We start from the raw sequence: 25,331 nt of genomic DNA, 5'->3' as shown, positions 1-25,331 counted from the left end.
CAGCCTACCTCCAATGACTATATATATATACATATATATATATATATATATGGGATACATGTACATATATATGTATCCTTACCCCAGCTTGGGACAACCCTGCAAGGACAACTGGCATTAGGGATCCCAGGGCTTCATGTGACTGCATCATTTTTCAGTTTCTCCTCATTCCAGTTCTCTTTCTTTCATCCCTGAACCACTGTTGGTCCCAAGATCACTTTCCAGAAGACTTCCTAAATGCAAATCTCTATCTCAGAGCCAGCTTCCTGGGGAAACTAACTCACAACAAATACAAAGGTCTACTACCTGGGATAAAACATGTAAAGTGCTCTATGAGTTTGTATTCTCTGTTATAAGAATACAAAGTCAGGGGCACCTGGGTGGCTCAGTGGGTTAAAGCCTCTGCCTTCGGCTCAGGTCATGATCTCAGGGTCCTGGGACCGAGCCCCACATCGGGCTCTCTGCTCCGCGGGGAGCCTGCTTCCTCCTCTCTCTCTCTCTCTGCCTGCCTCTCTGCCTACTTGTGATCTCTGTCTGTCAAACAAATAAATAAAATCTTAAAAAAAAAAAGAATACAAAGTCAGAAGTTATTTGGGGCTGAAGTCATCAGAGAATAGAGACACTTTGAGCCGGACTTCTGAGATGGGCAGGATCTGGTAAGTGAAGGGGGAAGTTACACCGTTAGACTGAGATAAGCAGAAGTTCAGCAAATGAATTGGAAAAGAAATGGCTCTGATACATCAGTGGAAAAGCAAAAGCGGAGCAAGTGATCTGGGTGGGCAGGAATATGGGGTTTCTGCTGGGCTGAACCAGGAAATAAAACCAGGATGAATGGGCAAGGTAGGACCTGACCAAGCAGGGTCTTAAAAACTGGGGTTAGGATTGTGGCCCTAATTTATAAGGTCATTGGGCCCCATCTGGGGAATTTGAGCCAAAGAATGAAAAAGTCTGAGCTCTCTTTTGGTATGAAATATAAAGAAGTGGTGACTCATATAAGTAAATCATAATTTGAGAGTGAACTCCCTAACAGCTTAAGCTAACAACAAAATGGGATGCCTTTTACACAGTAATGAGCTCTCCATTATTCAAACGGGCTAAATTTCAATCCCACATAAGGGAAGGATTGTGTTGACTGAAGATAAGAACATTTTTCTAATATATTTGACCAAAGTTAGTCAACAGAAAAGAGAAAAAAAAGAAAAAGAGAAAAAATGTGTTATCCCAATGGGTCTCTTTCTTTTTTTAAAAAGATTTTATTTATTTATTTATTTGTCAGAGAGAGAGAGCACACATAAGCAGCAGGCAGAGGAGCAGGCAGAGAGGCAGAGAGAGAAGCAGGCTCCCCAAGGAGCAAGGAGACCGATGCAGGGCTCCATCCCAGGACCCTGAGATTATGGCCTGAGCCGAAGGCACCGGCTTAACTAACTGAGCCACCCAGGCATCCCAATCCCAATTCTTAAGGAGAAAAAATTTCAAGAAATATAGAAAAATAAATTGGGAAATGGGGAGCACCAAAATTAGGGGGGTAAAAATGCACCATATAATATATTAATGTATCCAGTTTCCAGCTGTAGTGAGCTGGATCATCCTGTTTCCACCTGCTTAGCCCAATACAATCGAATCAGGAAATGGGATGAGGGTCAGTCAGGTCACCTTATATAGAACTTAGTTTCTGAAATTCAGTTTCCTTACTCGATGCCACCTTACTTCATCAGAAAGAAGCTAGTGGTCAGAGTGGAGAAAGAGAGAAGATTTGTGACAATATTTCTTTGGAGCAAGTTGTTACATTTCTGTCAGTACACTTTCTCCCGAAGGGGATGGAATTTGGGGGTGTTACTTCCCTCATCTCTACCCTTCCCTCATCTTCTAGTAGGGAAGACTTCCAAGGAGGGTAATAGGAGAGTCTGAACATGTTTCCTCAAGTTTAGAGACACAAGGACTGGCGCCTGGCTTGTTCCCAAGGAAGCTAACCATGCATGTGGCTGGTCCCCAGTTGGATGGACAGTAATTAAAATCAGAAGAAGAAATACTTCATGGGCACGTAGTTTAACTCAGATGGTGTCAGATAGCGCCGCCTACAGGGGTAAGAATGTGGGGGTGAGTGTAAGATCCCTAGGGGTGAAACATGGAGTCACAGTGGGCTACCTAGCGAGAGATGCATCTATCCCTGGTCTGGAGAATTCCTCTGCAAAGGAATCTGAAAAGTTCCTAAGAAGTTAAAACCCAAGAAAAGGGCAAAAAGGAAGAAGAGTCAGGTGTGTGTATGGAGAGGGGGTGAGAGGTTGTTTTCCTGTAAAGACTGACCTTTGAATAAACCTTGAATGGACCCAATACTTAGTTTCTAAATTGAGATTGTTTGCATGTTAACAGGACCCTAAAATTATCAGTTACTTAAGAGTGGACTAAAAAGTCAGAATTTGCACACTTTCCATGTAGGAGTAGAGAAAGATTACTCCACCACATGGAACGTGATGGAGCAAAGGGAGACAAGAAAATAAAGAAATGTTTTTTTAAATTAAATTAAATTTTTTTATTTTAAAGATTTTATTTATTTATTTGACAGAGAAAGAGAGAGAAGGAACGCAAGCAGGGTGAGTGGGAGAGGGAGAGGGAGAAGCCGGCTTCCTGCTGAGCCGAGAGCCCGACGTAGGACTTAATGTGGGGCGCAATCCCAGGACACTGGCATCATGACCTGAGTCGAAGGCAGACGTTTAATGACTGAGCCACCCAGGCGCCCCTAAAGAAATGTTTTGATTACATCTCTGAAGCGATAGAGGTAGAGAATTTAACAAATAGCCCGTTGAAAATTAAAAAAAAAAAAAGTCTTGCACCAAATAACGAATAGGGAAAAGTGTGAGCACAGTGAAATAACAGGTCATTTTAAACAAAAAAAATAAGCTGAGTTTCAAAGAGGACAAGTGAATTGTCCAAGGCTGCATAAATAATAAGTCGCAGTTCCGGGGCTATTTCCAGATCTGGAGATTTTAATACCAGACAACATGTCCTCTGTCACTTCCCCTCTAAGAATATGAAGATTTTCATCAAGCTCTGTCCCCTGCGATGTTGACAGGAGGAGGCTCACATTTGCCGTAGTTCTGCAAGATTATTTTTGAATTTGAAAAGCTGGTGAGATGCCTCTGAACAGTGGAATAGTGCTCGAGGCTGCAATTTTGTTTAATGCATCACAACGTTTTGAGACCACCAGTGCCCTGTTCTTTAAGATGAAAATAATATATCAGGGGGAGCTAAGTGAAAGACGATAAACGGGTCTCCAGGTGGCAGATAGTATATGAAGTTGACAGAAAGATCAAGTCGTGTGGTCTATTAAGAATTCAGAAGCCCTCTCTCCTCAACCATTCTCCTGATTCTTTTTCCTTCTTTTCGTACTTTCCCCCACTTTCCTATTTCAAATAAATTGCCTCCGCTGACAGGCTGCCCTTAGCTCATCAGAGTCCAATACAATGAATGTCTCTGTTTACAAGGTTCTTGCTAGGGTTTTACTTTTGCCCTTTACAGTTGTTCGGCCTTGAATAGCAAGTGACTACGGAGACAATATTTTGGTGTTTGTTTGTTTGGCTGCTTTTCTCTTTGGCATATGGTATTAATCCCTTTAAAACTTTTTTCGTTCTATGGGTGGGGGCATTTCAAGGATGAGACGTCTCAAAATGCACCTACAAATCAGCCAGTAAGAGATCGCCTGAATACAAAGTGTTGTTAGGAAAATGATCACGACAAGAAAACAGTAACAGAGAACAGCTTTAGGGAAAAGCCAGGCCATAAGCTCTTTTTAGGAGCGATTGTATTCTTGCCCCCAGAAACAATTCATCAGAGTCTCTCACCCTGAATGAAATTAGGTTTCCCATTTAGCTTCAGTAATGGGCTGTTCCTGGAAAAGCAGAGCTCAGAAACAGTTGGTTAAAAAAATTATTTTTACTCACAGAAAGAAGAGTTTGGAAAGTTTTTTGTTTTTGTTTTTTTTTTTTTGTGGAGGCATGGGAGGGAGGAATCAGGTATATATATATCTGCCCACAGAGCGGCAAGTCTCCCTTCCCCACTACACACAGACAATATTTTCAATACCATGTGATTGGTTAAATTATAGCCCTATTCTTATCCCCCCCTTCAAGCATAGGTATCGATCAGACTCCAAAATATATGCTGAAGCAAGAAACAGTCAGAAAAGCCATGCCCGAGGGAATATTCTCATTCATTTCTTTGCTCTGTGTGTGTGTGTGTAAGTCCTTTATTTACATACTTAGTTCACTAAACTGTTATACTCTTCCTCATTTTGAAGCGACATGGTAAAGCTTTTGAAGTATCTCGCTAACGGTTATCTTACCTAGGAGTTCAGTTCATGATATGATCCAGGCGGTGGTGTGTGGGTGAGCCCTCCAGGCTCTGCAGCAGCCAACTGCCAAGAGGCGGAGTCACGCCGTCAGAGAAGACTTGCTGCCAAGTGAGGCCCTTGACCCTGAACTTCCAAGCCCGTCCCTCTCCTAGGCTGCACTCTGGATCACCTGTCTTCTCTGCAGACTCACTATGACTAAATCAGACCTCCATCAGATAAGCTTTCTTCCTAATTCCCAGATTTTAGAGGCAATGCAATTCAGGGAAGCGAGTTGAAATGAGGCCAACATGGGTTTGAATCCAAACTCTACACTTACTGTTTGATTTGGGACAAATGATTTATCCTTCCCTAAGGCTCAGCTTCCTTCTCTGTAAGATGTCACCATCAGGATTCCTAGGGTGTAGGATTGTAGGCATTTAAAGTGATGGCATTACTGAGTGCCTGGCCCAGTGCGTGAAGCAGCACAGGGTACCTCAGGCACTGGGCCATTCCTTCCCTTTCCTCTCTCTGTGGATGATACTGCCAGTGTCTACGAGCCTGACATGTTGATACCAGATTTCCCTCTTCCCTACCTTTAATTAAAGCCAATCACCAAGTTATGGGATATTAGAACTGGCAAGGACCTTAGAAATCATCGGCACCTTATTTATTGATAACACATAGAGATATAGGTCACCAGTTACTCCAGCAATCTGACTCCCGTGTCGATTCAATAACAATCATTATTTGGTGATGGACCTCATTGCATGACACTTGACAATCTTACTGAAGAGAAAAAACCAGTGATGATGTACAAACACAGCATCAGGCTCTCAAGTCAAGCTCTGTTTTCTTAAATGCTATCCCATGGCTCTTTCTGACTCAGAAAAGTTTTTTTTTTTTTTTTTTTGGTACAGATTTTACGAATCTGTACAAACAGGGGAGGGAGGGAGGAACAGAGGGAGCGGGAGAAGCAGGCTCCCTGCTGAGCAGAGAGCTCCAGACAGGCTTGATCCCAAGACCCCAGGATCATGACCTGAGCGGAAGGCAGAAGCTTAATCCATTGAGCCACCCAGCCCCGAGATAAGTATTTCTGACAGAATTTTCCTGTCCCTGGTTGATTTTTTTCACTTTTTACTATTCACTAAATTGGGAGAGGCTTTTGTCTTAGAGGTAATTGGAGAAGAAAAGAATCACAGAAGCAAAACAAAGGAAAAAAATAAGATAATTCCAAATGAAATAATACCAATTTTAAAAGTCTATGAGTTCACTAGTAAATACATCACTGTATTACACATAGCTGGGGATATTTACCATATATTATATATGTTAGAGGATAAGATCCATTTGTACTCTTCTAAGTAGTTTATAGTAAGAACTCTCTAGGGAATCACTCAACTAAGCAAAATAAGAATTAGATACATTCATATATGTGTTCCTTATAACATAACTCTTCTTCCTTTCATATCTCTTGTGAAAACCCATGCATAACCTAAACCTCCTATTTCATACCTTATCCTTCCTCTCCTTCCTCTGTTCTATGTACAAGAGGAAAATATTCAGTTACCCATAGTCGTATTATTCATAGTTAATACAAATTACCCAGTTAATATATTTTGTGTATGAAGACAAAAAAATGTAAATCATGTGATGTGTTAGAGTATAAATAATTATTTTTATAAAAGCTTCCATTTCTTTAATCTTCCTAGCTACTGAATACACATATCATCCAGCTTTCTCTCAGTAATAAAAGTAGAGACAGAAAAGGAAAAAAAAAAGACCCTGAATCTAGTGAGAGCCTTATTACACTGAAATGTACTATTTGTCAGGGCAACATGGAAAGTTTCTGAAAGAGCTGACCTTCAAACTTTTAACATTTTGCTCCCCAGGTTAGTGCACTGACTAGATTCCATGTGGGGCAAACAAGTAAGGAAAATGGCCGCCCACTATTTAAGGTTCTATTAGGTTACCTCTGAAACGCGAAGACATGCTGCTCACACAAGAGGAAGATGGCTACAAGGACGCCAAAGCTATAAAGCTTCATCCCAACAGCAATTTGCTGAAAAACAAAATTCTCCGGAGAGAAGGGCCAGGATGACTGGTTACATAAGAGCCTTCTTTACACACTGGTTAAAATATAATGGCATGTTCCCTCTCATTTCTGTGGTCAACTGACTTAGCTTCTATTTTCACCCTTAAAAAATAAAGTACGATGAGAGTTGTTCTTACGTTCCACTCTCTAGAAGATATTTAACTCCTCGGGGAAGACGAGATCGAGAATAAAAATATAGTAATGTTGCAGAAATGTGTCTGGTTTTTTGAAGAAAAATAGCCCTAGAGTATGGATTCATGGCTGTGACCCATGCTGTGGGAGGTCTTCCGTGGAGTAGAAAGAGGTCTTCCCTTTTCTCTGTCTTTTTCAACATTTTCAACTTAGAGGAAAACATAGAAGGTGAGTTTCTCAACTTTGTGGCTCTTACAAGACTGAGAAGAAGAGCTTGTATGGAGGATTGTAGAATCTCCATTTAAAGAAAATTTTCTTTGTTTGTATGAAGTGATGGGCCCACCAATAGGAGAATAGGAATATTATGTCCTAGAGAGTTCTCTGGCCAAAAGAAAAAAAAAATCGGCTTGCTTTGAATCATGTTTATTTAGGAAAGGTCACCATAAGAGCCACTATCTAAATCAAAGCTCATCACATGTCATTCTGAAGGTAGCCTCTGACTTACAGCATTTTGTCTGGTATGGGGCTACAGCTTACCTCTGTAAGTGGATGAAGCCCAGGTATTATCTCCAAATTCCCACTGGTCAGTGGATTAGAATGTTCTTGAGGACACGGCAGGCAAATCTGCAAAACAAAACAAACTTCCCACAACAGACTTCTGAGAAGGAAAGGATTGAGATTTCAAACTTTTCCCTCTGTGATTCCAAACTATTAAAACATATTTAACGGATGAAGGCGGCACCACTGAAACTACCTCCTTGTCACAGCTCGTGTGACAAATCGACCAGAAAGCGCGAGGGTAAGAGGATGGTGAAAAGAAATTAAAGAGACAAAGAGATGGGGGCAGGAGGAGCATAGGGGATGATTTCCACCAATGCTGAGTTTATTCAAGGCAGCAAGGCATTATATAGCCAATAATAACTATTTTTAACTGATTACAAAAGAATTTACTACATGCACAAAAAACCCTCCAGACTTCCCCATTATCTACTTCTCACGGTCTAAATGCAGACTCTCCAAGGCCAGTGGTCTCTGTCTTCAGATAATTCCTTAACCAGCTGCACTGACTCCAAAGTAATTCAAAACATACAAGAAGTAACAACAAACCTGAGAGTGATTCATAAGCTGTGCTGGAACAGCAAGGACCAGTGATGAATTTACGACCCCAACCAAATTGCTCTCATCTAACAAGTAAACGTGTGGGAAATCGCATAGGCGAGCACAACAACACATAGCACAGACCCTTTCTCAGTGCTACTCAACTTTTCCATCCTAAACCTTTTGTTAGGCTATTCGGACTTTAAAGGAGACACAAGACAGGGCCTGGTTTGGTCCTCGTCTCAAGCCTTATCACGGCCTCCCACACCTCTTATATAAGAAGGAAGAAGAAAATGGATATACACATGTATGTGACCACTTTTAGAGAAAGATACATGGGAAGACTAGACCAGAAATCCATTAGAGTGTGGTTATCTACAGCAGGTAGGTAGAAAAACTGAGTGGAAAAGATGCAGGAATAAGAACATGGTAGAAGAGATGGGAGGAGGGACGCTTTTTTGAGTAAACATTTTTGAATACCTCAAAATTTGAAAATACCACAGAATTTTAGAATGACAGTATTTTTTCACTTACTCTAAACCAACAAGTAGATAAAATGAATATAAGCAAAAACAAATATTTTTAATGAGTGACATAACTACACTGAGGGGAGTGAGGAAAAACTAACCCAAGGGCTTTTGCCTTGTTTTTTTAAAACACAAAAAGTAACTTTAAAATAACAATCAACAGTGGCAGTTTACTAACAAATTTTATCCATTTTGGTGCTCTCTGTTTAGTTTTATCCTGTCTCCTCTCGGGTTTACATTTCTTCTTGCTGAAGCAGTCTTTGAAAAGTTGCTTTAGTGAAGATCTGTTGGTGGTAGATTCTATTGCGCTCTGCCTGTTGGACGAGAACTTCATTCTGCCCTCACTTCCAAAGACTAGTTTAGCCAAATGTGACCTTCTAGTGACAGTTCTTCTGTTGTCTTTTGGCATCTACTGCGGTAAGGTAGGAATCTGCTGTCCTGTCTGTTCTCCTGCAGATCAGCTGTTCTTCCTAGTAGATGACTTTTAAGGGATTGAGGATTATCTTTATCTTTAATCCTCTTCAGCTCCATTACTCTTGTCAAGATGTGAGTTTATTTTTTATTATCGAGCTTAGTACACAGAATATGATTTTGATTCGAGGATTTAGATATTTCTCCAACCTGGGAAAACCATTTTATTATTTCTTCAGCTATTATCTGTTAGTGCTTCTTAGGGGCTCCCTTTGGAGTTCCTTGATCTACCTTCCATGTCTTGTAACTGTCTTTTCATGTTTTTAAAAATCATAGTCTGGGGGCGCCTGGGTGGCTCAGTGGGTTAAAGCCTCTGCCTTCGGCTCAGGTCATGATCCCAGGGTCCTGGGATCGAGCCCCACATCGGGCTCTCTCCTCCAAGGGGAGCCTGCTTCCTCCTCTCTCTCTGCCTGCCTCTCTACCTAGTTGTGATTTCTCTCTGTCAAATAAATAAAATATGTTTAAAAAAAAAATCATAGTCTGTGTCTCTATATGCTGAATCCTGGGCAAGAATTTCTCAGGACCATCTTCAAATTCACAAATTCAATCTTTGTGTTTAGTTTAGACTACATAGTCAACTGACCAGTGTTTCTTTTTTTTTAATCCATCAAATAATTTTATTGGAGAAATTGTGGCTAAGAAATAGTAAGATGTCTTGGAATTGAACACAAGCATATAAAATAAGAGCAGAGTTCAGGATGTCTTATAATTGTGTGGTTTTTTTTCAATAACTTTACAAATCTTTTCCAACTTTTACAGTTGCTTTTTTCACATTTATCCATTTTTATTTTTTAAAAGATTTTATTTATTAGCAAGAGGGAGAGAATGAGACCATACATGCAGGGAGGAGTAGAGAGAGAGGAAGAAGGAGAAGAAGACTCCCCACTGAATGCAGAGCCTGTTGGGGAGCTCAATCCCAGGACCCTGAGATCATAACCTTAGCCAAAGTCAGCTGCTTAACCCACTGAACCATCCAGATGCCCCCATTATGTTTTTATATCAGTATTTTTAAATATCATTTTAAAGCATTTTGTTGTTTAATTTTTAATAGATATGGTTCCTTCAGAGCTCTTGCTGACAATACTTAGGATACTTATTTTAAAGTCTATATTAGACTTGAGCTAAGGGATTACTTGTATTTGAGATGAATTCATGCTCTGAGTATTGATTTTGTTGACTGCCTCTCTTAGCATTTGATTTCTTCTGTAATTTGGAACCTTAGTTTGCAGACTCATTTTGAAATCTTTTGTTCTCCTTTCCTGCCTTTCACTTTCTATGCTTACTTTCCTCCATTCTCCGTGCAAGCAGCCCCTGGGTTTCCAATCCAGAAAATGTCTTAAACTAGTTTTTATTTTTTCTACACCATAATAATGTCATGGCTTTCAAAGTTCTAGTCACCAGTCAGAATGACTTAACTTAGTTATTGGCTTAGTCATTCCTAGCTTAGTTACTCCTCTGTCTCCTACAAACCAGCAGATGCTTATAAACCAGTCCTGGTCAGCAGTGGCACTATCTTTTTAAAACTGAGGTACATATATTAAAATGCACAGATTTAAGTGTTTGAGTAAATTAGTCTTGAAAAACACATATACTTGAGTAACCGACACCTCTATCAAGTATAGAAAATTTCCATCATTCCAGAAAGTTCTTTCATATCCCTCCCAATCAACTTCCCCTTTATTCTAGCAGACTCTGTTCTGATTTTATCAAAATAGATTAATTTTGCTTATTTTAGAACTACATGGAATCATATATTGTCCTAGTCAGTTCAGGGTGTTACAGCCAGAATACCATAGACTAAATAGCTTAAACAACAAACATTTATATCTTACAGTTCTGGAAAGTGGAAAGTCCAAGATCAGTGCACAGATTCAGTGTCTGGTGAGAATCCACACCCTTGTTCATAGATGACTGCCTTCTTGCCATATTCTCACATGGCAGAAAGTGAGAGAGCTCAATGGGGTCTGTTTTATAAGGGCACTAATCCCATTCATGAGAGATCCACCATTATGATCCAATCACCTCCCAGAAGCTCCATCTAAACACCGTCATACTGGGGATTAAGCTTCAATAAATGAGTGAGGGATGGGGAGGACATAAACATCCAGTCTGTGGCTTAGAGCATGTACTCCTTTGTGTCAAGTTTATTTTGCTCAGCATGTTTTTTGTTTTTTTTTAAGATTTTATATATTTATTTATTTGAGAGAGAGTGTGAGCATAAGTACTAGCAGGGGTGGGTGGGGTTGGGACAAAGGAAGAGGGAGAAGAAGGCTTCCTGCTGGGCAGCGGCCGGATATAGGGCTCCATCCCAAGACCCTGAAGAGATCATGACCTGAGCTGAAGGCAGACATTTAGCTGACTGGGCCACCCAAATGTCCCTAATTTACATTTCTATGATGACTAATGATGTTGAGAACATTTTCTATGCTTTTTGGCTGTGTGAACGCACACGTGTGTGTATGTGTGTCTGTGTGTTCAAATCGTTTGCTTGATTTTTAGTCATACTGTTTGTCTCACTATTGATTTGTAGGAGTTATTTACATTTGGGACATCAGTCCTTTGTTGGATAGAAATATTATGAATCTATTTTCCTCTGGGAAGTATCTGTTAGAGTCTTTGGACCATTTTGGAAAATTCAGTTGTTCCTCTTTTTTGTCATAATTTTTATCCTAACTTGTATGACTTCTTTATATACTCTGGATATAGCTACTTGGTCAGATTTATGTTTTGTGAATATTTTTTGCCCCTTGGTGGCTCACCGTCTTCTTATTGGTGTCTTTTGAAGAGCAGACATTTTTTATTTTGTTTAAGTCCAATTTATCAATTTTGCTTTGGTCATTGGTAATTCTTTGTCTTGTTCAAGAAATTTTGACTAATTCAAAGTCCTCAAACTGTTCTTGAGACTTTATAGTTTTGACCTTTACTTTTAGGCTTAGAATCCATCTCAAATTAATTTTTGTGTGCAGTATGAGGCAGGGATTGACGTTCTTTAGTTCTTATGGCATCCAGTTTTTCTCACACCACTTCCTAAAGACTTTCTTTTCCCTGTAGAATCACTTTGTCAATTTTTTTTTTTTTTACATAAAGTCAGTTGATTGTGGAAGTGTGAACCTAAACCATTGAGTTCACAGTATTTTTTTTTTTTAACAGCAAAAATAACTAGAAAAGTTCTGTGTTTTCTTTCTTAGCTATTCTTTTTCTCTTTGTGCTTTGGCTTGTACACGTTCTAGTTCACTTATTCATTTCCTGCTATTGCAGTTTGCTGATAAATCCATTGAAATAATTCTTCATTTCCATATCATGTTTTTCTTATCTGACACTTGTATTCGGATTTTTTTTTTTGAATTTTCTTTTCACTGCTGCTCATGCATGGCAATTTCTGTATCTTTTTTTTTTTTTTTTACCATTTCCTCTCTTAAAGTTAAGTCACACGTTCTTGCTTTTTCACTTACTTACAGTTTTTTTAATTAAATCTGAGATATTATGTATAAAATAATAGTATGGACTATAAGTAAATAGTATTTATGCCCGGCATGGTCATATATCTTCTTCGTCAGGCCACTAGTGTGAAGGATTGAGCTAATCTAGGCTGCAGTGGACAGGGATTAGGCTTTGCTGTTATTTTCATTAGATGTTATTTATCACAACTCAAATTACTTAAAAACAGGAGCAGATCCTTCTCTTTTGCAGGAATTGGGGGCTGATTGCCTCAGGATCTGCCCTCAACTTTCCTCTCTGCCCTCAGCCTTCAGCAGCATAGGAGAAAGCTCTCAGATCTCCTGCCTCTCCCCCAGTAGCAGGTAGCCAGTCTGTGCTTTTTATAGGTCTACACATAAAGCAAGACGATTTATAAAAGCTAAAGATAAGAGGTATGTAGAATGAGACATCAACAAAACAGAAACAAAAGCTAATATGGAGCAATAACAAGTAATGAGCTATCAAGCCACAGAGAGACATGGAGGAAATTTAAAAGCATGTTGCTAAGTGAAAGAAGCCAATCTGAAAAGACTGCATAGTATATGACATTCTGGAAAATGTCTAGGGACGCCTGGGTGGCTCAGTTGGTTAAGCTGCTGCTGCCTTCAGCCCAGGTCATGATCCCAGGGTCCTGGGATCAAGTCCCGCATTGGGCTCCTTGCTCAGCAGGGAGCCTGCTTCTTTCTGTGCCTCTGCCTGCTTGTGCTCTCTCTCTTTGACAAATAAATAAATAAATAAATAAATAAAATCTTAAAAACAAAAAAAGAAAGAAAGAAAGAAAAAAGAAAAAGCCAGGCTGGAGACAGTAAGATCTGTGGTTGCACCGGGTTGAGGGGAGGAAAGAAGGATGCATAAGTAGAACACAGAGGGTTTTTAGGGCACTGAAACTCTTCTGTATGATACTATAATGAGGGACATGTGTCTTCATATTTGGTAAAATCCACAGAAGGTACAACACAAAGAGTAAACCCTAATGTAAACAATAGATTTTAGTTAATAATAATGTATCAATATTGATTAATTAATTGTAATAAATCGAACCTCACAAAGACGGAAATATGAGGGCAACTGTGAGAATTCTGTATTTTCTGATCTACTTTTCTGTAAACTTAAAACTTCTCTAAAAAATAGTCTATTAATTTTTTAGAGTTGGTAGTGTTGAGATCAAACAAAGCAAGTTCAATCAACACAAAAGCATTAAAGAGAACGAAGATCAGTTGGAATCGATAACAGGTGTAACTAATATATAACAGTCATTAAACATTATAAGTTGAAAAATACCATTAAAATATAAGGCAAAATGTTATAGAAATATAAGCAGAAATGCATAAAAACATAGGGCAGATTTTTAGCATACTACCATTTTTCCAAGATAGCTTAAATACACCAAAGGAGATACAGAGAATATATAGCCTGTGATCCAGTGGGGAACAGATGTTACTGCATGAAAATGTGACTTTCACTTATCTTTCTCACTCTGTTCCTCTAAGAATTTGATGAAGGTAACATGTCAACTAAGTTTAAGGTGATATTGTTTAGGTAGAAATAACCCTTGCTGGGTAAATTGTATCTGGGCTAGGAGACACCATAACTGAGCTGATTGGGACATCACAGCCTTAGACTTCTGTGAATGTGGTGACTTTTGTATCTGGGCATGTCTCTACAGGGACCCAATTACAAAAGTTTGGCTACTGGGGGCATGGGGCTTTTAAGCCAAGGTGATTCTTACACCTGCCCAACGTAAATCCCATTCCTTCACACTGAAATGTCATTTGGGGAGACTGGCAAGCTGTGTGGAGTGTTTTAGGGATTCCTCCAAGAACTGTTCAAATGCAAGAGGAACTCCTGACATTGCCTTGTGTCAAGCTTTGGTTTCTATCTTATACATCTCTGAGTGAATGGTGCTGAAGGAGGCTGGTGAAGGTTTTGTGAGTCTGAATGTTTAGTGGAACCTAAGAAGACTTCCTGGTGAATATTGCAAGATGGTACACTCAGTTCAGTTAATTTGTGGGAAGTTTAATAAAAGTATTGTTTAACACTGATGTGGATGGGATATAAGGAAATTACAAAAGATTATTGAGTACACCAAGACTAGGAACAACAAGGCACTGAAAGAATAAGAAACTGGAAATATAGCCATAGGCAGAGGGCTCACAGACAGGAACTGTGACTTCTCATTTAGAGGTTCAACCAGTCTTTTCCTAGTCTTGCAGGGAAGGAGCTAGAAGAAAAATAATTCTGACCTCACTTTCCTCCTTTCCTGTGTTTTCCTGTGGGGGGCTTCTTATGGCTGAACCCAAAGAACTTGGGTCAGGCAAAGATTTCTTTAGATAGAGCATAAAAAAACACAAATAACAAAAGAAAAATTTGAAAAACTGGACTTCATCAAAATTAAAAGCACTTGTTTCTCAAAAGACACTTTCAACAAAATGAAAGGACAAGCTATGAACTGAAAGAAAATATTTTCAAAACATACTGGGTATAAGGGATTTGTATCAAACATATATAAAGAACACCTGTAAGTCAAGAGTAAGATTAAAAAAAAATTTCAAAAGGCAGATTATATAGACACTTTCCCAAAATACAAATGGCCAGTAATCACACACTCAACACCATTAGTTATTGAGGAAATGCAAATTAAAATCACTACTCACCTCTGGTATGGCTAAATGAAAAAGGTGAACACTATGAAGCAATAGTGAAGATATGGAACGCCTTAAACACTCACACATTGCTTTTGGAAATGCAAAATGGCATAGTCATTTTGACAGTGTTTGACGATTTTTTATAAAATTAAACATACTTACCGTATATGTCCCAGAAATTCAACTCCTGGGTATTTATCCAAGTGAAAGGAAAACAATGGCTATGCAAAGATCTGAAGATTCACAACAGCTAAATAATCAAAAAGTTGAGTGTTTCTAGGAGTTTTATTCATAACAGAAAGGAAGAAAGAAAGTGAAAAAAAAGAGAACTTGTAACAATCCAATGTCCATCAACTGGGGAATGAATAAACAAACCGTGGTCCATCCACACAGAGAAACGCTCCTCAGCAGTATCGAAGAAGAGACTACTCAATGTGCAACAAGATGGATAAATCTCAAAAGCATCATGTCAAGTAAAACTGGCAGATACTACAAGATTGATAGTGTATGATTCTGTCTATACGACACACTATAAAAGGCAAAACTACAGAGACCGAAAATAGGTCGTTGTTGTCAGGGCTTGGGGCTGGAGAGGAAGGGATCAACTTGCAGAGAGGTACAGGAGCATTTTTTTTTGGAGTAGTGGGAAGATTTTGCATTTTGACTGTGGGTGGTAGTTACACAATTGTTTACAGATAAAATTCCTCAAACTTTACACTGAAAAGTTGGGCTTATTTTGTGAAGAAAAAGATGGAAGGAAGGAAGGAAGGGGGAGGGAGGGAGGGTGGGAGGGAAGAAGGAAGAGAGGAAGGAAAGAAGGAAAGAAAAAAGAATAAATTGGAGGCAAATTCTCGTTCTGCATCCCTCCTTGAGATTTCTGACGTTGGTACCTCTTGTGAAGAATGAAAAGAACACAAAGTTTGATCAGATGGACTCCACACTTAGCTCACAGGCAAATCTCTTAGACTCTCAGAGGTGCAGTTTCCCCTTCTGAAAAATGAGATTAATAATAACCTACATCAGAGGGCTGTTGTAAGGACTCACTAGGATAACATGTGAAAGCAACTAGCAGAAACAAGTGCTCAAAATGTTCCACTTATGTTAAAAAGATAAACCAGGAAGGGGATTGGTGGGGGACCAGCATGTTCTCTTCCCTGGGGCTTTATCTAGCTCATCATGATCTTGGGTACAACTCGTCCCTTTCCTCTGATGCTCCCAGAGAGTTAGGAGATGAGTTGCCTCCCCAGAAGGCAATCTAGTTCTGGGGGATCTATTTAACTGAATCATGTCCCCTAGGGCCCATCTAATTTATACCTTTGTTCTTCAGTCATTTTGGAACATTAGCTGGCAAAAATAATACAGCAAGTGCTTCTTCAATAGCCCTACCCCTCAGCCTTTGTTAAGACTGCATAAGATAATTTCCCCTGTGAGGACTGGTCTGCTTTGCCTTTCTCTCATCGGGTGCAGCTTGAGGATCAGGGTAAATGCCACAGAGATCTCGGCTGGCCTCACTTAGATATACAGCTCAGGCTTATTGTTGGGTAAGCACTAAGAGAGTCAATTAATTTAATGGCTTTTTATTATGAGTTCAGGTGCAGTTCAATTTACAAGTTTTCCTTTCAAAATCATTCAGCCATTAAAGCCCCATAATCTTGGGAGGTTTTGAAGACACTTAATTGATAAATGTTTTTTCTCTCCACACATTATCTCTCATGTTTATTCATGAAGAGTGAAGCAGTTTTTATAATTTGCACAAAGGTTTGGCATATCTGGCCAAACCTTTCTACAGGGGAGGAAGGGTGATGCCATCTCCAAGGCCACTGAAGAGTGGGATTTGAGTTGGGAAGGCAGAGATCTCTACCTCAGATTCCGATTCCCTTGCTTTGGCTAGCAAGAGCCTGAGACCTGGGGCACCGAGGGGTTTACTTGGCACCTAGACAGGCAAATGTGTGTTGGCTGGATGGGCTAAATTGTGAACAGAGCAAGGTTTGTCCTTGGAAATTTCCATCCCTTCATTCCCCCTTTTTAAATCATCATGCCTTGGGGTGCCTGGGTGGCTCAATCAGTTAAGTGTCTGCCTTTGGCTGCGGTCATGATCTCAGGGTGCTGGGATCGAGCCTTGTATTGGTCTCCCCCTTTCTAACTTGCTTCACCCACCCCTGCCCTTTGAAGAGTACACCAGGCTACAAACCTGTGTTTCTCACATTTGAGCCCATAGTGGAGTAATCCTGAGATCTTTCAAATATCTGGCCGCCCAGGCTGCACCATCACATCAATTATATCAGAATCTTGGAGGGAGGGGTATGGGCATCAACAATTTTTTCTTTAAAGCTCCCGAAGTAATCTCAGAGTGCAGGCAGGGCTGGAACAGCTGCCTTGGACCAGTGCTTCTCCAGGTGTGGTCTGTGAGTCATGGACTCTCCTAGGGTATTTAGTGGAGAATGCAAACTCCTAGGCCCACCACCTCTAAAGGCACTCAGTCTGTAGTGGGATCTGGGAGATTTGTGTTTTAACAAGGTCCCCAGGAGATTTATAAGTGTCCCAAATGTCTAATGTCTAGTGTCTAATTTAATTTGAAGCTGGTTAAATTAAGTACCTATCAACTGTAGGTCTTTTAAGGGGGCTTCTATTCTTTTAGGACAGTGTTTCTCAAACTTTAATGTGCACATGAATTAACTGGGAATCTTATTAAAATGCATATTCTGATTTAATAGGTCTGTGGCAAGGGCTAACCAGTTTCCAGGTCCCCCTGACCTGAGCACTACCTTTTGAGCAAGGAAGTTTGATTATTTGGGACTCATCATTGGGCCCTTGAGATAGCCAAGTGCAGGGATACCTGCCAAATTATCGACTTTTACATTATACTACACATGGCTTTATTATTTTTTTTTTCTAAAGATTTTTATTTATTCATTTGACAGAGAGATCACAAGTAGGCAGAGAGGCAGGCAGAGAGAGAGGAAGGGAAGCAGGCTCCCTGCGGAGCAGAGAGCCCGATGCGGGGCTCGATCCCAGGACCCTGAGACCATGACCTGAACTGAAGGGAGCGGCTTAATCCACTGAGCCACCCAGGCGCCCCGGCTTTATTATTTTTTAATTTAAATTCAATTAACCAACAACATATAGTACATCATTAGTTTCAGATGTAGAGTTCAGTAATTCATCAGTTGTAGACAACAGCCAGTGCTCATTATATCATGAGTCCTCCTTAATGCCCATCACCCAATTGCTACCCCCCCAACCCCAGCAACCTTCATTTTATTTCCTAGCATTGAGAGTCTCTCATGGTTTGTCGCTCTCTTTGATACCATTTAGTTTTCCCTCCCTTCTCCTATGATCCTCTGCGCTGTTTGTGAAACCATATCATTGTCTTTCTCTGATTGACTTATTTTGCTCAGCATAATACCCTCCAGTTCCATCCCATTGGTATAAATGGTAAGTATTCATCCTTTCTGATGGCTGCATAAGATTCCATTGTATAAATATACCACATCTTCTTTATCTACTCATCTGTCATTTAGGACATTTAGTTTCTTTTCATAGTTTGGCTATTGTGGACATTGCTGCTGTAAACATACGGGTGCACATGCCCCTTCGGATCACTACATTTGTATCTTCAGAGTAAATGCCCAGTAGTGCAATTGCTGGGTCAAAGGGTAGCTCTATTTTAAACTTCTAGAGGAACCTCCATACTCTTTTTCAGAGTGCCTGCACCAACTTGCATTCCCACCAACAATGTAGGAGGGTTCCCCTTTCTCCACATCCTGGCCAACATTTATTGTTTTCCTGTCTTGTTGATTTTAGCCATTTTGACTGGTGTGAGGTGGTATCTCATTGTGGTTTTGATTTGTATTTCCCTGATGCCGAGTGATGTGGAGCATTTTTTTCACGTGTCTATTGGCCATCTCGATGTCTTCTTTAGAGAAATACCTGCACATGTCTTCTGCCCATTTCTTGACTAGATTATTTTTTTTGGATTTGAGTTTGATAAGTTCTTTATAGATCTTGGATACTAGCCCTTTATCTGATATGTCATATCTTCTCCCATTCTGTTGGTTGCCTTTTAGTCTTGTTGACTGTTTCCTTTGTTGTGCAAATGCTTTTTATCTTGATGATGTCCCAAAAGTTTTTTTTTAAACTTTTTTTTTTTTTTTTTACTTATTTATTTGACAGAGAGAGAGACAGATCACAGGTAGGCAGGGAGGCAGAGAGAGGAGGAAGCAGGACCTCCGAGGAGCAGAGAGCCCGATGTGGGGCTCTATCCCAGGACCCTGGTCGGCTCAGTGGGTTAAAGCCTCTGCCAATAGGTCATTTTTTATTTTATTTCCCTTGCCTTTGGAGCTGTATCTAGCAAGATGTTGTTGCAGCTGAGGTCGAAGAGGTTGCTGCCTGTGTGAGGATTCCTGTCTCACATTTAGGTTGTTCATCCATTTTAAATTTATCTTTGAGTATTACATATAGCTTTATAATTAAATATTTGCATGCATTCTAATCCTCTAAATGCTCCTATTCCAAAAATGATATATGATAGCTCTCTTAACTAAAATATCGATTTAAATGGAAATCCCCAATTTTGGCATACCAGTTAACAAAAATTATCGCCATTTTTTCAATCTGCCTGAGTTGTTAATGTTGAGATAGTAGGTATTGACTAAATTACCTGTTTTTGTGCTTGACAAAGGTGGATATTAAACATATGCAGACTTCAGAAATGAGAAAACATGACACAATTTTTTTTTCCTTTTTGATTTTTTTGAGGGGTCACTCATGCACAAACTCAGTTGGTAAACTTTTCCAGAAACGGGGAGACACGACATTGAGTAAAGTGTAGTCTTTGACAACTGCTTTTATCACTGGAATTTTATTAGGAAACTGTCAAAGTCACTAGATTTCACAAGCGGATCAGTCAATGCTTACTTGTCCTGAGCATCAGTTCTGGTTTTTGGATCATGAAGCTTGCAAGGACATGCTGGGCAAGATGTCAAGTTCACAGAGAGTGCTGCCAGCATTTAATCCAAGTGTATTGGGTCACTGGGGTAGACAGAGAACAAAAGTCCATTATATCTCAGCAGCTGCTGTGTGACAACAGGCAGAGTAACTGTAAAGAAGGTTGGAACAGAAACCATCCAAGGAAATGTCTGTCATGCATCGAGCATCTGTCCAAGTCGGGCTAATGTACAACAGGCTGAGTCTATGTAGTTTTTTAAAATCAAGACCATAGTTCTGCTTCCAGAAACAGACTAGATAGTGTGTGTCTGTGTAGGTAGATAAAATTGCTCAGTTGGCCGAGACTTTAAAAGCTCAGCTAGTCCAACATATTGCATCAGACAGACTCGAAATGTCATAACTTCCAGACACACAGGAGCCCCTTCCATTCTAAAACCTCAGTAGTTAAGTCTGTTTCGCCACATTTTCCCCACCTCTTTCTGGCATCTCTCCTGGTCAGGAAACACTTATGTTTAAAACGAATCCATTTTTAAAACATTTATTACCTTTCTTATGTTTAATAATATTTAAAATGTTATTAAATATCTAGAAAAGCCCTTGGCATTGTAGGAGATTTCAACATGTGTAAAGCATGGTTCCTGCCTTCACATTCGTTGGAGCTCAGCTCTTCCGCCAACTTTGGTAACCCTTCATCCAGAATTAATTTTCCCCTGAAAATTTCCCCATACTTTATTCAAGAATTTATTATAGCATTTATCACATTCTGATTTTTTGTTACGTATTGCATGTGCATGTATATGTCCATTATCTCCTTGCTGGATCAACAGGGCTTCTCTCAGCATAAAATGGAGAAGTTGGCATCAGCTCGAGGGTCTGTTTTGTCAAATAATTTGAAGGAACTTAAGGATCTATGTTTTTACTATCTGATGTTAATAACTTTGACAGAGCAGAAATTGATAGGGATCTGTCAAGTTAAAATAAACATTCTGTGCACAAGAAGTAGAAAAAGTCTTATACCCTGTGACCTTGTTTGCTGAGGCAAACAAACAGCCTAAATATCTATCTGTAAGCCCCTGACTAAATGCAGTTTGGGATACCTAGATAATAAAATACTTTACCCTACTGAAAGGATATGGGAGCAGGTCTATGCATACCAACCTGGAACATTCACCAAGATACGGTGTTAAGTGAAAAAAGTGAGATGCAGAATGATGGGTATGGAATGCTAACATTTGTAATTAAAAAAAAAAAGTGTGTGTGTGTGTGTGTGTGTGTGTGTATTATGTGCATGAAATATTTCTAGAAAGATACAAAAGGAATTAGTAGCTGTGGCTGCTGACCAGGAAGGCTTCTGGGGAATGGGGCAGGGGAAGTGGTGGGTTGATAAACCACCTCTCAAGGGGTGTATAAGGGAAAAACACCCTATGTTCAAACCTATGATCAAACCCTAGAGTTTGATCACAGCTGTGGTGTAAATACTTCCATTGTGGCCAGGTGCAAGTTCACAGTGACTTAATAATGGGCTCACAGTGATGTGATATGAGGAGGCTTCAAAGCCTTTCTCCCTACACAGAGGTGGGAAGGTGGCCTAGCCCCTTTGGTACAATTTTGAATTTCTGATGCCATACTTGGATTGACTATTTAAAATGTAACAAACTTCTAAATTTAGAAAAATCATCATGATTAGATTGCTGTATTCCATTAGCCTTCTCTTCTCCAAGAGCCAGTTTTCTTTCCTTGAGAGTACCTGTTGCTGCTCTCCTGTACTGGTCCGTCTTTCTGTCAGGTGACGTATCAGTGCAGTCTTGCACAAAAAGGAACACTTAAGATTTGTAGCCTCTTGGTCGGTAGAGAAGGCAACTACCTCCTATGTGTGGAAGCTGCAGGAATGTTCAGGCTAGGGAAGAGCCACTTCCAGAAGGAAGCTGCTGGTGAAGCTGGGACTCATGGCGTGAGCACAAAAACCCAGCATCCTAACAGCCGTGTGGGTGTGGATCCTCTGCTGGTGAGGAGGTAACCAAACAGATGCTTCTCCACCACAGCAGCCCACCTCAGAGGATGCTGGCAGGTGCGAAATTCCTCAGCATCCGCCGGATGCTCCTCCCCCCCTGTGCCCCGCCCAGCCCAAGGGAGGACCGCTGGGCTAGAGAGCAGACATCAGTTCCTACTAGCCAAAAGGACTCCTTCTGCAATCTCTCTAGAAGCCATCTTGCACCAATCCCCACATCTGGTTTTTGTTCACCACTGGGCTCAATGTGTCTAACACCAGCTTACTCTTTGGTTTTTCTTTAGACTGTTTTCTCCGTTACAAGTTCGCCCTGCCTTTATATCCTTACCACACCTGAGAGTTTATTGAACCTGGTCAGCCAAGCACAGTGCCGGTCTTACTTGGAAGCGTATTTCTAAAACCTTGCACAATGCCTACCACATATTAGGCGTTCAGTGTGTGTTGGCTGAATGAAGTAATTAATAAGTCATGCTACATTCTAGTGGAACTTTCAAAAGGAAACATCCAGAGACATCTCATAAAGGGAACATTTTATTTGGAGAGATCTTGAGCATTATTTTATCTTCATTTCCCGTTAAGGCAGTAACAGTCTTCCTGGAGGCAGGTGGGGAGAGAATTATCTGAGGCTACATTAAGTTCAGTCTAAGATGAAGCCAACCTCTTTGTATTCAGAGGCAGCAGAAATATATATTACGGGCTAGGAGAGGCCACAGATTGGCTTCTCGAACGTGCTGCCGAGGAACAGATCCAGGGCGAGGCATTTCAATTGCTTGCAAAATGGCTAAGTTCCATAACATGCCATCCCTGAAGAGATACCTTGTGGATGAGCCCTTTTACGGGGACGGAGGGAGTCTAGTGTTGGTTCACAGCACTCTGTCACTTCCCAGCCTTCCGTAAGTTTTCATGGAAATTGTATCATCTCTTAGGGTGTTTCAGATTCACACTGCTCCTCTGGTTTTGTTTCAGAATTCTTTAAATGGCATTTGGATATGACTGTGTGTTTGAGTGGGGGGGGATAAGGGGTGGGGTAGGGGCGCACTTTTCATTGGCACATACTGCCCCCTTGAGCTTGGGGGGGGGGGTGGCAAAAAGCTTCTACACTACCAAAAAAGTAAACATTGATTATATGGCCTTGCAGCAATCAGATGTACTAAGATCTAACAGCAAATGAAAGCAGAGCCGAATTGCTTCCAGTCACCAGATAAGTTAGCCAGACCACAACAAGAACCAACAGGCAGGGCTAAATGTGTGGAGAGGCAGGACCCGGACGGCGGATGCTTTGCTGTGGCTCCATGCTGCCCTCTGGTGGTATAATGCTAAATTACACCCTCCTTGGATGTAACCTGCACAGTTAAGAATCGGAGGACATAGTATGCAAGATGTTAGACCAGGTCTCAGCCCAAATCCTAGAGTTAAAAAACAGAAGCTTCCTGTTGGCCGATAAAACCACAACTGATGACAATTGGGATGCTAGTTCTGAGGAGAGGCTCTGATGATGTCCTACTTCTGTTAGTCACCTTGGGACCCCAACAGTTTAGTCAAACTGTCAGGTGCTCCAAAGGGCCCAGATACGACGATGGGCAGCAGAGGTGGGTGCCAGGGAAGGCAGAGTTCTGAGAGAGTGTAAAGCAGAGCTACAGGAGACAGAGTGTACGGGAAGGGGAACAGAAGCAGAGGCTTGCAACAGATCAAATGTTGGCTGCCAGAAATAGGCTTTAGGACTGGTTGGATGATTTCCCCCCCTCCTGGCTCTCACCTTGAACAAAAAAGGCAGCCAAATTAAGCCAGTTTGAAATATTATTAATAACCGTGCAGCTTCTATACTTAACTAATGGCAAAAGCAGGAAGGGTGCCTGGAAGATAAGTTTTTTTTCTTCTCTAGATTTTCAAGGCAGCAATAAATTCAACAATAAAAAAGATTTACAAGAGATTGGATTTTGGTTTTTGTTTGCAAAGAATGAAGCATTTTTGTTAAATACAGGAGAAGCTACCTGGCTGAACAAACATACACTTTCTGGAATCCTGTATAACGTCACCAAGTTGAACGCTTTGGAATGGCTTTGACTCGTCCCCATGCTTCCTGTAGGTATCCCATGCTGAGCAATCAGGAATGTGCATGTGGCCTCCCCACTGGGATTTACACCCTCTTCATTCCTTTCCCCATGAGGCAAGCAAACACCGTCATGACCATTTTGGGGTTCACTTCGACCAGATCTTCTGGAAGAGCATACACTCTTGCGCCAATTTTTCGGGCCATAGAGATGGCATATCTAAAAGGGAGGAAAGAGGAAGAATGAGGGGAGCTTGAGCAACACAGTGTGGAGGGGACCCCTCAGGACCATACTCATTGTCATTCCACATACGACATACCACGTACCACACACCACATACTATATCCCAGATGCTCTGAAGAACTCATTCTTGGGATACTTGGAGTCAGTCATGGCGTCCTCCCATTTTTGTGGGCAAACCTTGGCCCAACAAAGCTCCTGACTCTTATCAGACTTTCTGTGTAGACTCAAGATGATTACAGATGTATTATCTGTCCTTAGAGACCCCCTGAGCTCTTGCCACTTTTGATGCCTTCACCATGAGTATTCTCTTGGGCTGCAGAGTGGCAGAAAATGTCATAGAACTGAACAAGAATGTGCACTGGGAAAGGCTGGCAGACTCCATTTCCCCTGCAGAAATATTTTTACAAGGAAATAAAATGGGGAGATGCATTGGTCATACTTCAACCTCACACATCAGTTTTATTCCTTGTTCCATTCCAGTCTTTGCCCATATAGGCAAGTATTTATTTATGTTACTATAATACTAGTATAGCCAGAGTTTTATATTATACATTTCCCACACAAGATTATTATAGCTCCACTGGAACATTTTGCTCACTTTTTAATTATAGGAAGATAATTTTTATGAGTTGTAATCTATTTTCAAATAAGCCCACACTACTACCTGGCAATTCTTTTATTCACCTCATTTATTATCTAGCAACCTCTTATAAGGACTACTCTAGAGATTCCCCATTCTATCCAAGGCCCCATTATTCTCTCTGCTCTGCAAACTACCTTTTTCTTTCTCTACTGATCATATTAAAAGCATCAGGCAGGCGTAGTGCCCGTTCTTTCTCCTTGACCATTTCTCAATCACTTCCTCTATATTGATTATTAATGAAACAAAAATGTACTTTTCTATTATAAAATACAGAAGGAAGTTGTTGAAAAATTAGAAACAAGAGCTTCCAGAAAATCATGCAAACCTTGCCACCAAAACAGAACCATTTTTAGCATTCTGTATAATCCCTTTTACCCATTTTTCAAAGGAATTTTGGGTCATGCCTGTAGAGACGAGTGCTTGGGGCGGGGGCGGGCAGGGAGCTCTGATGTCAGACTTTGGACCTCAGCTGAACCACTTAGTAACTGTAAGACTTTGGGCTCTGTAAACTCACTTAAGGAACTTCAAGTTCTTTAAACCTAATCACATTCTCCTTGAACAACTAGGCCCACATTTTTTTTTAAAGATTACATTTATTTATTTGACAGACAGAGATCACAAGTAGGCAGAGAGGCAGGCAGAGAGAGGGGGAAGCAGGCTCCCTGCTGAG

At 40.5% G+C, this 25,331-nt stretch overlaps 2 protein-coding genes across 7 annotated transcripts in view; both read right to left on the bottom strand.

The window, feature by feature from the left end:
• Positions 1-6,424, bottom strand: part of CPB2 (carboxypeptidase B2) — a 68,110-nt gene extending 61,686 nt beyond the window's left edge. The window contains exon 1 of the mRNA XM_045978244.1: positions 6,298-6,424. Within this exon, the coding sequence (XP_045834200.1) occupies positions 6,298-6,371 (74 nt within the window). The 5' untranslated portion in view covers positions 6,372-6,424. The remainder of the gene's footprint in view (positions 1-6,297) is intronic.
• Positions 6,425-22,237: 15,813 nt separating this feature from the next.
• The window catches only part of LCP1 (lymphocyte cytosolic protein 1), an 81,507-nt gene continuing 78,413 nt past the window's right edge, over positions 22,238-25,331 (bottom strand). For all 6 annotated transcript variants that reach the window (XM_045977992.1, XM_045977994.1, XM_045977996.1 and 3 more), the window contains one exon: positions 22,238-23,994. In XM_045977992.1, the coding sequence (XP_045833948.1) occupies positions 23,862-23,994 (133 nt within the window). In that variant the 3' untranslated portion in view covers positions 22,238-23,861. The remainder of the gene's footprint in view (positions 23,995-25,331) is intronic.

The sequence above is a fragment of the Meles meles genome, chromosome 14 (genome assembly GCF_922984935.1).
Source record: "Meles meles chromosome 14, mMelMel3.1 paternal haplotype, whole genome shotgun sequence".
In the NCBI taxonomy this organism is placed as follows: domain Eukaryota; kingdom Metazoa; phylum Chordata; class Mammalia; order Carnivora; family Mustelidae; genus Meles; species Meles meles.
Note: the sequence above shows the minus strand (reverse complement) of the source record. Positions and strands in the feature narration are given on the sequence as shown.